Below are 14491 nucleotides of genomic sequence, written 5' to 3'. Positions count from 1 at the left end.
TCTCTCTCTCTGTGTGTCTCTGTCTCTCTGTGTTTCTCTGTCTCTTTCTGTGTCTCTCTGTCTCTGCCTCTCTCTGTGTCTCTGTCTCTCTGTTTCTGTCTCTGTCTGTCTCTCTCTTTCTCTCTCTGTCTCTGCCTCTCTCTGTGTCTCTGTCTCTGTCTGTCTGTCTCTCTGTCTCTAGAGATGTCTCTCTCTCTGTTTCTGTCTCCTTCTCCTCCCACTCGGTTTTTCTTGTTATTTTTTATGAGGGATGGAAGATCTATGTTTTCTTTCATAACGACTTTTATGGAAATGTTTTGCAAAACTTCATATGTGTTTTCTTAATGAGGGCTGGGAGTGAGAATAAGAAAATCCAGAACTCAAAAGTTTTTAAAAAATTTTAAAAACATTACATTTTTTAAAGACTTACATTCTAGAAGGGGAGAGAGAAAAATGCAAAATATACAGATCAAGCAAAACAAGGTAATCTGAAGAGATAAGAGAACTTTAGCAACTCAAATGATAGTGAGGGAATTCAAGGAAGAGGCAACCTTCAACTTGCTTACTTCTCCTTGCCTCAAACAGCAAATATGAACTGAATTCAATTCTATTCACTAAAAACCAAAACAGAATACCAAAAGACCCAAGTTTTGAAGGAACAGTGTGTATATATGACATTTTCCCATTTCCTACTTTGTATTACAAGTTCAGGTTCACTTAAAATTATACAAAGCACCAATTCTATTTAATTTATGTTCCCTTCCCTATTCCACTTACAATGCAAACAACCCAATGAGGCATTTCTCTTAGAAAAAAGCAGTGAAGGTGGACAAGTCACAACTTCATCTGCATGGACCTCAATTACTTCAATTCTAAAACAAAGGGGTAGGAAAAAATGGATTCAGGTCTGTACATTCCATAGTTGTCCTTAATTCTGTGAGGATGATTCTTACATGGATAGTTATGGAAATTGTTGTGGAAAATTCACCCAGAGCAACATCTTCTAAAAAGTATTATTTGTAAAGATTCTCATGGAATTTTTTTCCAACCTATGATTTCCAGACTACAAAACTTCCCCACCTAAAAGAATCACCTAAAATTGTTCTTGTTTGATAAGCTACCAACATGAGGTAAGTAGTATATGAAGCCAGAAACAAATGCAATGTGTATGTCACTGTGTGAATCATTGAATACTATGTTAAAACCTAGTTTTCTTATTTCCTGTTTTCTGGAAGCAATAGGGGACAAGAAACTTCAGAGGAACCAGCAATTAATCCTACAAAGGGTGGATGAGTTACTAAAAGGAGAAAATAAACATTTTTATTACATAAAATTAAGAAGTTAAAATAAAAAGACAGTGTCGATTTGGAGGAAAGTTTGATATTCAAGCCAGATATCAAATTAAGTTAATATAAACCCAAAGACACTCCCTAATAAATAAATTTTCAGTGGAGATGAACCAAAATAAGAAAAAAATGTCAAATTATCTATCATATAAAAGATTATTCCAAATCTCTAATCAAAGGATAGGGAGAACAAAATTTCCCTTTCATGCTAGGAAACTGACAAATGAGAAAAGCTGAAAACAGGTCATTTTAGAGGGATTCCAGAGAGATAAGCACAATAATAATATACTATGAATGAAGCTTTTAATTGGTCTGACCATTCTGAAAAACAATGAGTGGTGTAAGACAAATCATGGAACAGCCAGGTAGCACAATGGATAGAATGCCAGGCTGACTGTTTGTAGTGGCTAGAAGCTGGAAAATGAATGGATGCCCATCAATTGGAGAATGGTTGAATAAATTGTGGTATATGAACGTTATGGAATATTATTGTTCTGTAAGGAATGACCAGCAGGATGAATATAGAGAGGACTGGCGAGACTTACATGAACTGATGCTAAGTGAAATGAGCAGAACCAGGAGATCATTATATACCTCAACAATGATACTGTTTGAGGATGTATTCTGATGGAAGTGGATCTCTTCGATAAAGAGAGCTTTAATTGATCAAAGATGGACAGAAGCAGCTACACTCAAAGAAAGAACACTGGGAAATGAATATAAACTGCTTGCATTTTTGTTTTTCTTCCCAGGTTACTTATACCTTCTGAATTCAATTCTCCCTGTGCAACAAGAAAACTGTTCGGTTCTGCACACATATATTGTATCTAGGTTATACTGTAACCTATTCAACATGTAAAGGACTGCTTGCCATCTGGGGGAGTGGGGGAGGGAGGGAGGGGAAAAATCAGAACAGAAGTGAATGCAAGGGATAATGCTGTAAAAAATTACCCTGGCATGGGTTCTATCAATTATTTAAAAAAAAATGCCAGGCTTAAAGTCAGGAAAACTCGGCTTTTATGAGTTCAAATCCAGACTTGGATTTTTTTTTTTTACTAGCTGTGTGTCTCTTGGTAACTCACTTAAATCCTGTTTTCCTCAGGTAAAATGTGTTTTTCATGGGTAAAATGAGCTGGAAAAGAAAATGGCAAACCACTTGTATCTCTACCAAGAGTACAAAACTATTGAAACAACTAAACAGTAGCAACAATAAAAACAACAATAACAACAAAATCATTAAATTCAACATCTTAATTCCAGAGAACCCACCTTTGGGTATATGCCCCTAAGATGGTTCCATATATGCCAATTCAACTCAACTAGTATTTACTGAGCACCTATGTCCTAAGTATTGTGGTATATGATGAAAACACAAAGATACAGATTTGAAGGGGAGAGGGAGGAAATAAAGTGTATACAAACAATTGAAGGATAAACACAAAAAAACAGTGCACACAATTACAGAATAAACACAAAATAATTTACAGAGGAGAAACAGGAGAACATTTGGGAAATGGATTAAGCAGTTTTTGTTATGCCACAGATATAGGGGATGGGATGTCACAGAATGAAAAAAGTTAGGAGGCCAATGAGACTAGATTTATGTGAGAGATAGTAATTCAGAATAAGCCTGAAATAGTAAGTTGGGACCATATTGTGAAAGGCCTTAAATGCCTAAAACAGGAGTTTGTATATTTTAAGAAAGCCATATGTAATAGGTACCTCCTCTTCATCTCACACTCAAATCCCTGCAGTCTGGCTTCTGACCTCCTTCAACAAAAACTTCTTTCCAAAGTTACTAAGGATTTTTTAATGACCATATCTAATTTTTTTTTCTTAATCTTTATCCTAATTGATCTCTTTATAGTCTTTTTATATCTTTATATCTTTTTTTGGATACCATTTTCCCTCGGTTTCTGAAATACCACATTGTCTTGGTTCTCTTTGTACTTATATTACCCTTCCTTTTTTGCCTCTTTTGCTGAATCTTCATCCAAGTCTCATTCACTTAACAGTGGGTGTCCTAAAGGGTTCTATCCACTCTCCTCCACCTATTCTCCCTTTCCATTTATATATGTAGGATGGGGGGGAGGAGGACAAGGTATGAGACATCCAGGGAAGATTAGCCCCTCTGGTATGAGGACTTGCCAAGTCCTTTTCAGGACTGCTTAGCTACCTCTGATGTTCATCTTTTCACTCAATTTTCAGGGGCTCCAAGAAGCTGTAGCAACTGGCCAAATCAGGTTGAAGGTGACCCAGAAGTCACAAGCCTATTGATGAGCTAAGGAGTGTCTATCCCAAGCATGTGAAGGCTTCCTCCAGTAGAATGGTCAGGTGAGAATAAGTTGTTGCAATGGCCAAAAAGGTGGCTGAAGCAGGTGCTATGGAGCTATTAGAACTTGGTCAGGCATTATGTACACTTAAGTTCTGCCACTGGATTTCTATGACTCAGGAAGAGTGAGGTTAAAGATTTTGTGCAACTCTGTCTCACTTAAATACAATTTATGTACAAGTCAAAACATCACCAGTGATATCATTGCTTCTTTTCAAAAAGAAAAGACCTACAAACATATGCATATATTTTGCTTGGTGATGTAATTATCTCCTACATCAATGATTTTCAAATCTACTTATCCTGTCTAATCTCTGCTAACCTCTAAGCTCTCATTTCCAAAGAGCCTATAAAATATTTCAAACTGAAATGTTAGAAGCTATCTTTAATTCAAACTTCCAAAACTTAACTTGTTCTCCTTCCCAAAAAACTTCTTCCTAATTTCTCTATTATAGTATCCTCCCAGTCCCTCAGGCTCAAAACCTAGGTGTCAGCCTTGACTTCTCAATCTCTTCCTACCCAATCCCACATTCATTCTGTTGCCAAGGCCTGTTCATTTTACCTTTGTAACATCTCTTACCATGTCCCTCCCTCCACCCTCTTCTGAGAATATCACCACCCTGGTGCAAGCTGTCATCTCCTCCTGTCCAGTCTATTGCAACAGTCTGCTGACTATTGGTTGGTCTGCCAAGACCAGAATCTAGACTCTCCCCAGTCTAGTCCATCCTCCACATTCTTATTATCAAAGGAATCTTCCTAAATGGCAATTCTGACCATGTCATACCCCATCTATCCCCCCTCAAATTCCAATGGCCCCCTATCATCTCCAGAATCAACTGCAAACATTTCTCTTGGGTATTCAAAGTTCTTCATAATTCATCCCCAAACACATACATTTTCAAGTACTTTCACACTTTGCATTCCACTCCCTACTCCATCCTCTGTAATCCCACTAACACTAGTCACCCTGCTTTTCCTAAAAGACATTCCATATTCTAACTCCAGACTCCCAGGCATTTTTCTTATCCCTTTCCAATGGCTGGAATTCTCTCCTCCCTCAATTCTGCCTCCTGGTTTTCTCTAAAAGCCAACTCAAATGTCATCTACAAGAAGCCTATCCTGATCCCTCTTAATTCTAGTGTCTTCCCTCTGTATGCTTCCAAGATCACTTGTCTTTTTTCTTTGTTGGTTTATCAGCTCTTAGGGCAGGACCTGATAGATTGTACATATTTGCTGCTGGACTAAATCCCAGAGTAACATGGCCAGACCTGTCCTCTAGGAATAAAGACATGTAACATTGATAGATTAACTGAAGCAAACTATAAAAGTGAATATGCTAAGATTGTGCAAATATTTGTTCAAATAACCTAAATGTTTTCTTGAAATGTATTTTCCTACTCACTTTACAGATGACAGCATTACTTTTTGTGGTTAAAAAGAAAACTGGAAACAAAGTGGGTGTCTCTCAATTTGAGGGAAGACCTCAGATACTTACTAGTTGTGTGACCCTCTGTCACTTAAGCTTGTTAGCCTCAGTCTCCTCATCTATAAAATAAGTTGAAGGAAATGGGAAACAACGCCATTTCTTTACTAAGAAAACCCCAAATGGGGTCAAAAAGAGTTAGCTACGACTGAAACAAATAAATTACCACCACAACAAAAAACTGTGTTTTACAAATGTCATATTATTTTCCTATAAGAAACAAGAAACTAGGAAGTAAAAAGCCAAAGTTTGTGTGAAATGATGCCATATTAAAAAATTAACATATAAAATGACTATAATAATGTAGTAAAGTTATAAAATCAATCTTAGCCCCCAAGAAGAGATGAAGAAATATACTTCCCTCCTTTCCTTGGAAACATGGGGAACTGCATATGAAATATTGTATATACTTTCTAATATAGTCCATTTCAGTGGATATTACTAATATATTTTTCTTTGTTATTATAATGAAAGGTTCATTGAATCGAGGGAGGGGGGTATCTGGAAATGACTGATGTAAAAATAACAAAAAAAAATAGAATCAAAACTTTTAAAAATCAAATTGGTGCCCTTCTCCTCCCAACCCCCTCCCCCAAAAAAATTTGATTAGCAGAAATTGCAGCTTTAAGAACAGCTGACTGTAGTATGACTTGACCTCTAAAATAATGTTAGACTAATGGTGGCTACTGCTTCTGACAATCCAATTGGACTCATTGCTATCTGAAGAGAACAGTCTCCAATACAATCTGTAGCTCAAGGTACTGGGGCCTCAAATGACTTGTTTTCTTGGCCCTACGGGACAAGCTTGTACTTGATGTGTCTCCTGGCAGGTTTGTATCCCTGGCTTAGAGATTTCGGTGTCAGTGCCAGTTCTAGCTCCTGTAGATTGAACAGGAACAGTTAACAGAAACTATTTAAAGAGTAAACAAGTTAATACAAAACCAACCACTGTTCCCTCATTCGAATATAAGTTCTTTGAGGGAAGGAACTGTATTGTTGGTTTTGTCTCGGTTTTTTGGTAGCCAGAGTCTGGATACATAATTACCCCTAATAAATTCTTGTTAATTGATCTTAAAGAGTGACAAGTCAGCATCTTCAAGAAACTTTACATTTACACTTATTTACTAAGACACTTCTTTTTTTGTAATCTTTTTAAAATACCTTTTTATTTACAAAACATACGCATGGCTAATTTTTTCAACATTGATCCTTGCAAAACCTTCTGTTCCAAATTTTCCCCTCCTTTCCCCTACCCCTCTACTAGATGGCAGGTAGTCCAATACATGTTAAATATGTTACAGACACTTCTACATGTGATTTCTGCTAGGAATTAGAGATTTGAATTCTAATCCTGAATACATTATTTAGTAGTAACTCTGATCAAAGCAGCAATTCACCTGTTATGTACTAGTGAGCTAAGTATTGGGAGCACTGTATACCAAAAAATAAGGCAACCATTGCTTTCAAGAAGATGAAGTGTAGACACTCCAAAAAGAGTAAACCAATCATTGTTTTCAAGAAGATGAAATATAGACAGACAGACCAACACCTACACACACACACACACACACACACACACACAATACTATAATAATAGTACTACTAATAACAATAATGATAATGAAAATGGTCTGCATTTATATACAGTTTTGAACACAGTGAGGTGTCAAAGTGGAGCAAGCTCCAGGGGAACAGTTCAAATTTAGCCTCAGATACTTACTATCTGTATGAACCTGGGCAAATCAGTTAACTGTTTATCTTCGTTTCCTCATTTGTAAAATGAGCTGAAGAAATGGCAAATCATTCCCCTATCTTTGCCAAGAAAATCCCATATGGGGTCACAAAGAGTTGGACACAGATGAACAACATACAGTTTTATGGTTTGCAAAGATATTATCTCTTTTGAGCCTCATTATAACTGATAGATGCTACTATTATCTCCATTTTACATATAAGGAAAGCAAGGTTGACCATGATCACAGTTTGTAAGTTAAAGTTTCATAAGAATATGTCTTTCTGATTAAGTGCAGCACTATCCACTGTGCCACTTAGCTACCTCAAATTACAATATAGAATAGACTCAAATTACAATATAGAATAGAATAAATGCATAAGCAAAGCATATAAGTCTTGCTTTGCTGCCTTCTTGGGGAATAGAGGCAACCCTCAAAGGCTATGGCACTACAGCCCTACCTCCAAAAGGTCTTCCCAAACAGCTCTATCAAACTGGAAAGTACTTAAGATATAAATAAGTACTCAAAAAAGATATGAAGAAAATGGGCCTAATGATGAACTGCATGTCTGTCATCCAAGGTCCAAGATAAATTTGGAGAGAAGTTCCTCACCAGAAGATTAATACCATGGCTACAGAGGAAAGACAACTATAATTGGATTGTAATCCTTGATTGCTCTTTAATAACTGTGAATTTGGCTAATTCACTTCTCTGGCCATTAATTTCCTGACATGTAAAATGAGGGAGTTGGACTAGATAACCTCATCTAGTCCCTTCTTACTCTAAATCTATAATTCTATTACATTATTTACTTTTTCCATAGCAACTTACAAAGGTAAACTATGAAGATGAGGAACTGTTCAAGCCCCGATTCCATATTATGTAACCCTGGGCAAATCATCTTGGTAATCTGAGAAAAATAGATTAATCCATGATAAGAGCTGAATTGTAGAATAGTTGCTAGTCTGAATTTCTGGAAAAATTTTCCTCACCAAAGTTCCCTTTAAATAAATAAAATCATCTCTGATTTAAAAGGGAGTGAGGGTGGGAATATCACTGAGACTTGCTAAGATGGAACTCATGTATGGATTAAATATGTAGCAATCTACTAAGTTGACAATAACTATTTGACCTTTCATAGGCAACCTAAGATCACTGGGCTTATTTTCTCATCTGATAAAAAAAAGGGGGGCAGAAGGAAGAAGGGGATAGACAAGGTAGATTAGCTGGTCTCAAAAGTCCTCTCTCTACTTCTAGATTGATGACTAAGAACTGATCTGCAACAGGAGAAAGAATATATATACTGATGAAATTAAGGATCTTTGAAGTAATGAAGTATGTAAGAAGTTTAAGAGAGGTATAAGTAAATACTATGTCAAGTCCAATAGGGAAATCTAATAGGGAATATTAAAGACGATTTCTTGGAACAGGTGCTAATTGAGTTAGGTCCCAGTTTGGCTCAATTAAGGAATATGGAGAAGCAAATATGAAGAAGTAAGGTACTGCCAGATGGTAGAAATCCCTGGATGTCAGACTAAGGAAAATTGGATTTTATTCAATGGACAATAGGAAGTCACTGCAAGTTTCTGATCAGACAAGTGATGAGATCAGACTTGGATTGAGGAGGAATAAACTAGCAGCAATAAAAAGATGACTGCAGGAAGGAAAGTATAGAGTTTGGAAGCAATCAGGAGGTTACTATAACAATATAGATGGAAGTTTATGGGAACCTGTACTGGGATGTTAGCAGTAGTAGAAAAGATAGAACAGATCTAAAAAGACAGAATTAGATCTAAAAAGGCAATAATGAGACCTATAAGTAGTGCAAGTATCATTTGTCTCATTTACAAGTAAGAAAAATGAGGCTCAGAGATATTAATGTATGATCACATGACTAGTAAATGGAGATTACAACTCAAATTTCTGAGAAATGGCTCTGGTAAGGTTTATCACCAGAAGTTGGGCTACGTGGTAACAATTTTTTTTTTCCACTCACAACAATTTACAAATATTAATACAAGGAAGGATTGCAATCTGCACCAGTAAAAAATACCCATAGTGATGAAAACTAGTCTTTGAAGTATTACAGTACATAAGAATTGCTAAGACATGAAATCCAGTTTTCCCATTTGAATTAGCTAATTTCTAAAGTCTTAGACATCTCCATTAAGCATAGTACTTTGGTCTCTGATCACAGAGATACATTTTATTTTTTCTTAAAAGGTCATTTAAATTGCACTTCAAAGACAGTCCAAAATGATTTTTATCATATATGAAGGAAGGAGAGAACAGAAGAGAAAACAAAATATAAATACATACATATATATATATGAGAGAGAGAGAGAGAGAAAGAGAGAGAGAGAGAGAGAGAGAGAGAGAGAGAGAGAGAGAGAGAGAAGAGAGAGAATGAAAGAGAAAAGAGAGAAGAGAGCAAAGTTTTCAGGGAAAAAAAAATTGCCCATTTTTCTTCTTCCTGGAAGAAAGCAGGTAGGAGAACTGAACCAGTTTACTAACAAGATACTAAGGACTGTTTATGAGAAAGTGTCATGTAGAAAAAGTAACAGACAACTAAGTTTTTCATTTCGTTAAGAGTATTATGAAGTTATCCACTGGCCAGAATAGCTGTGACAATCATTAATTTCTAAAGAAAAATAAGGTTGGTTGGTTGGTTTTTGCTATGAATATCCTTTGATCCAGCAGTGTCTACTCAGTGATCTGTATCCCAAAGAGATCATAGGAGAGAAAAGCACCCACATTTGCAAAAAATATTTGTAGCTGCTCTTTTTGTAGTAGCAAGGAACTGGAAATTGAATGGATATTCCTCAGTTGCGGAATGGCTGAAAAAGTTATGATATATGAATGTAATAGAATATTATTATAAGAAATGACTATTTTTACTCACTTTTTATGAAAGTTATTAACTAATGAATTTAAAATGTACTGAAAATTTATAAATATATTTATTTTGCTCTTTAGAATAGTATAAGTATTATTGTTATTCCATTTTGTAGATGGAAAAGTAAAGGCTCTAAGAGTTTGTACCTTTCCTATGATTAGGCACCTTGGCAATAAAAACCGGGAACCCAGGTCCCCTGGTGCAAAGTCCAAGATTCTACACATTACCTCACATTGCTTCTCAATTATTCATGCTCAGTTTATTCCTAACAACCGGGTGGACATGTTTGAAATCCATTCATTATCAAGTATCATGTCAACAACTGCTAGGGTTCAAATTGTTTTGTATCAATAGCTGTAGTGCTTCTCCATTCACTTACATGGTTCTGGGTTTCTGCTTCTAGTCATCCTACCTTTCCTTGCCCCCTCCACCCCCCACCCCTTTTAGTAGAGAATGAAATGCAAGCTTAGGAAATGCAAAATAAACCATCCATGGGGCAACTAGGTGGCAGTGGATAGAACAACAACCCTGAAGTCAGGAGAACCTCAGTAAAAAATAAAATATTTAAATAAACCATCTATTCAAGTGAAGAAAGCTGCTGGTGCTTTCAAGGTCCTTATCCAACAATGGCCAGCACCACCTTTCAGTCTAAATCTCTATTCTCCATTTTCATTCAACTGCAATAGATTTACAAATCCACTTCCCATTCCTAGCTTCCTTCAAGATGGGGCTCAAATTCTGGGATTAACTTTCCACCCAACAAGTACCTATCCTCTGAGATTATATTGCATTAACACAGTATACATGTAAATATGCACAGTAAATTGACGTTATTTATACTTTATCTCAACTATTAAAATGCGGAGCTCCTTGAGGGCAGGAAGTTTGGCTTGTTTGTTTTTCTTTTTCTTTGTAGTCCCAGCACGTGTCCTGGTACAAAAGTTAATGTAACAATTGTTAATTATATGGCTAGACGGCATTAAAATGTAGACTGGTCTGGGTATTAACTCCTTAAACTAACAATAGTCTTTGGTAACTTGTTTTGTGAGAAAGGTCCAAAGGTCTCTAAGTGCCTGAAGAGAAGCCCAGGGAGAGGAAAGTGATATAACTGAAAAAGAATTACTGCCAATGTTGCCTAGAATTTCAAACTTATGGAAACACATTCTGTCCCACTCTGTGTGCGTGTGTGTGTGTGTGTGTGTGTATTTGCTGTCACAATAACTTGAAAAGAAAGCATCTACAAAACCAACCTCTATCATTTTGTATATCCAGCAATGGGTACTATTTGGAATGTCCTTTAGTTCAGTACCTACTTTGCTGTACTTAGAGGGAAGAGCATAAGACCTTTTATTTGTCTGAATATATGTATGACTTTGGAAGTGTCCTGGCCAAAGGTGCTCAGAGTTTTCAGAGGATGTTTGGACAACTCTGCAGGAACTTCTTTTTACCTGAGGTTGGGAACCCCAATAAATATATCCCATGGAAATGGTCTTCCCTTTTCTTTTGTGAAAAAATTTCTTTCCTTTTTGAAAATTTCATCTAGCTCCTAAATGTAAGTTCTGTATTTGTATATTCAAGACAAACTTGCTGAATTCTGTGCTAGATATTATTTGAAAGGTAACTGAAGAGGGACAGCCAGGTGACCCAGTGGATAGAGCATCAGCCCTGAAGTGAGGAGGACTGAGTTCAAATTTGACCTCAGACACTTAACACTTCCTAGCTGTGTGACCCTGGGCAAGTCACTTAACCCCAATTGCCTCAGCAAAAAAAAAAAAAAAAAGTAGTTGAAGAAAGCAAAATATTTAGTCAGAAATAACTCAGCATTACACTAACAAAAGAAAAGGCCTAGATAATCACAAAGCTCAAATTGGTTATATGCTCCAACTTTTTGAATAGCTGCCATGTATGAAGTGCTTCAGGAAACACATACTTCAGAATGTTATTAACAATTGACTTAAAAGTTACATTCTAGACCTGTTTCATGACTTGCTGAACTTAAGCAGTGTATTCCCCTCTGGCAAGCCATTAATATTTACTAGTTGTACAAATGTAGTGTTACCAATCAAGAGGGAAGAATATAAGGCAATATTCTTGTCCTCATGGAAGTTGAGGACAATTTATACTAGAAATAGAGTTCTTAACACATAAATAACATAAACACTAAAGATTTAAGTTTCTACTTTGGTTGTAGATATGATGTATTACTATATATGTACACAAATGGGACTGGAAGAGAGTAAGTCTGATAAATAAATGTTGGTCATAAGAACAAGAGGAGTACCAAAGAGATTAAAATAGGACTAAATCAGGTTCTTTCCCTTATGCTGTTCCAGAAGGAACTTGCATTCTTAAGTCTCCCTCTCTCAAGTCCCTAGGTACAGACTGCTACCTTAAAACCGAGGACTTCCCATCAAAGACTACTGGATTGAATGTTATCACATTAGCTACACTAGTAATCTCTGTAACTGAACTGGGAGAGATTCCCAGTCAAAGAATGCACTATTCTTTGATGTATGCACTCATCTTTTCCGGTAATGTAGAAACTCCAGCCCTGCAAGTTTCCCAAACAACTGTTTACCTCTTTCCTACTCCTTTTTCCTAATGAAGGTCCAAGAAAATTTTTAAAAGAGATAGGAGAGAAAAGGAGGGATCATTCTTGCATTTAATATTTCTAATTTTACATACACATTTATCTCTGGCTATACTCAAGCTATTTTTTAATTATTAAGTAGGGATACTTTTGAAGTTTCAAGACTTATGCATAACTCCTTTAGAACAACACTATACAATTGCTATTTCAGGATGCCAAATTCCAAGTTAACCTTAGTGCCATTTTCTCATTTCTACCCTATTCCATTCAGGTGCCAGAAAGGCAGAGTTATTAAAGTGAATTAGGAAAAACAGTAAAGATTAAGGCAAAAAAAAAAAATTGCACAGTTTTAGTTCCCTATCTGGTAAACTTTTACTTTTTGCTTAAGCAAATTAATTAACAGAGCTACGACTAGCTCGCCGATAACTTTATTTTTTTTATTTTTCTGGCTGAAGCAGCATAATTTTTATTAGCATTACTAAATGACCCCCCCAAAAAAATGAGGGTCAAACTACAAAACAGGAAAGGGCACTCCTTCCTTTTTTTTCCTTTTCAATCCCTGTTGCCAGCTACTTTCGGCGGGCAGAGCTGAGGTGCAACAATTTGTGTATTTAGACTGTAAGGTTCTGGCTTTGGAACTCGCCGCGTTGTTGGAGGAGGTATTTCGCTTTAACACTGATACCTCAGCTCCTCAAAGCAAGGGACATCTAGTGACTATGGAAAATGACGGCTGCAAGGTGTTGTGGGCTTTTTTTCAAAACTGGAAAGACTCTTTGCTGTTGGTTCTTAGTTTTAACGTTTTTCAGCGCCCCCTCTGCAGGGAGGGAAACTGCCAAAGTGGCCAAGCAGCCCAGGGACAGCTCATAAGACGCACTAGGAAGGAGATGCAAGCTCCTGACTCCTTGAAACGGCATTCACTGTGTGTAGCCCGCGAGAACAGATAGACTGACGGACAAGCAGATTGAGGAGCATACAAAGACAGCCCCCCTTCCTCAACCACACACACACACACACACACACACACACACACACACACACACACACCACGCATATACACGCGCACACACGCGTGATGAGATCATTCTGTTGGCTGCCGGGCCGGGCACGAACCACGGGCAGGTCCAGCTGCGGCGCCTCACCTGTCTTGAATACCATCGCCTTGTCGTCTTTGGAGTTGAAGGTCTCCAGCATGGACACGAAGAGCACACCACACGCGTTCTGGATGCCGAACACCGATCCATTGCACCACATGGCCGCGAGCATCACCACCCAGCCCCAGCCGCCCTCGGGGGGTTCGGGCATGGTCCGCCCCGGGGACCCCTTCACCTCCCCGTCCGCAGGCATCTCGAGTCCCTTGGCTGGCTGGGAGGAGACGCCCCCCTCAGGCTGAGGGCTGGGCTTCATCCCGTGCCCCGAGGAGGGTTCCTCCTGGGCCGTCACCATTGCCCCCGCAAGACGGAGACCCTCCTTTCCTTACCCACCCCTCCACCCCCCCGCGCGCGCCTTCCTTTTCCTCCTCCCCCGCGGCTCGGGTGCGTGGGGAGGCGCGAGCTCTGGGCGGGTTGGGCTGCCGGCCGGAACGCTCAGGACCGTACTGCAGGCGAGCAAAGGCCAAGGTAAAGGCAGGGGGGACTAGAAGAGCGGGGGAGGAAGCTAAGACAGACGAGGGTGGCGCGAGCACAGGTTCGAGGGCAGCTCGAGGGGTTCGTGCCTCTCAAGGTTCCAGACCTGAATGCTGGACAGCCCCCCCCATGCTTCCCCTGCGCCCTAGTGTCAGTCCTCTAATAGAGCACCTGCCCCGCCCCCTCCAGGGGGCGTGACCCTTTTGCTTCTCTTTTATTGGACAATTCGGAGTAAGGGAGTGGGCCTCGCGACTTGGGGGACGTCGCACTCTCAGCCTCGTGTGGCTGAGCCAGGATCAGAAACACACAGTCTTCTCTAATATCTCCGCCTTCTCTGGAGGAAACCATTAGTCTCCTCCTCGGTTTCCTGTGTAGTCGGTGGGCCCAGAGCGCGAAGCTCTCGAGGCTTTAAGAAGCATAAAGAAGATATCGAATCTAAAGGAAGGGGAGGACTCTGCGTCCACTCGCGCTCACCGGCCACCCGAGGAAAAAAATACACGCGAAAGCACA

General features: G+C 38.6%; 1 protein-coding gene across 1 annotated transcript in view; it reads right to left on the bottom strand.

Annotated features, from left to right (window-relative positions):
• The window catches only part of SLC16A10 (solute carrier family 16 member 10), a 112792-nt gene extending 98643 nt beyond the window's left edge, over positions 1–14149 (bottom strand). Inside the window, 1 exon segment of the mRNA XM_051997547.1 lies at positions 13499–14149. Coding sequence (XP_051853507.1) covers positions 13499–13802 — 304 coding nt within the window. The 5' untranslated portion in view covers positions 13803–14149.
• Between the last annotated feature and the right edge of the window lie 342 nt (positions 14150–14491).

This window comes from Antechinus flavipes, chromosome 4, assembly GCF_016432865.1.
Source record: "Antechinus flavipes isolate AdamAnt ecotype Samford, QLD, Australia chromosome 4, AdamAnt_v2, whole genome shotgun sequence".
NCBI lineage: Eukaryota > Metazoa > Chordata > Mammalia > Dasyuromorphia > Dasyuridae > Antechinus > Antechinus flavipes.
The sequence above is the reverse complement of the archived record's forward strand: the minus strand, read 5'-3'. Positions and strand labels throughout refer to the sequence as shown.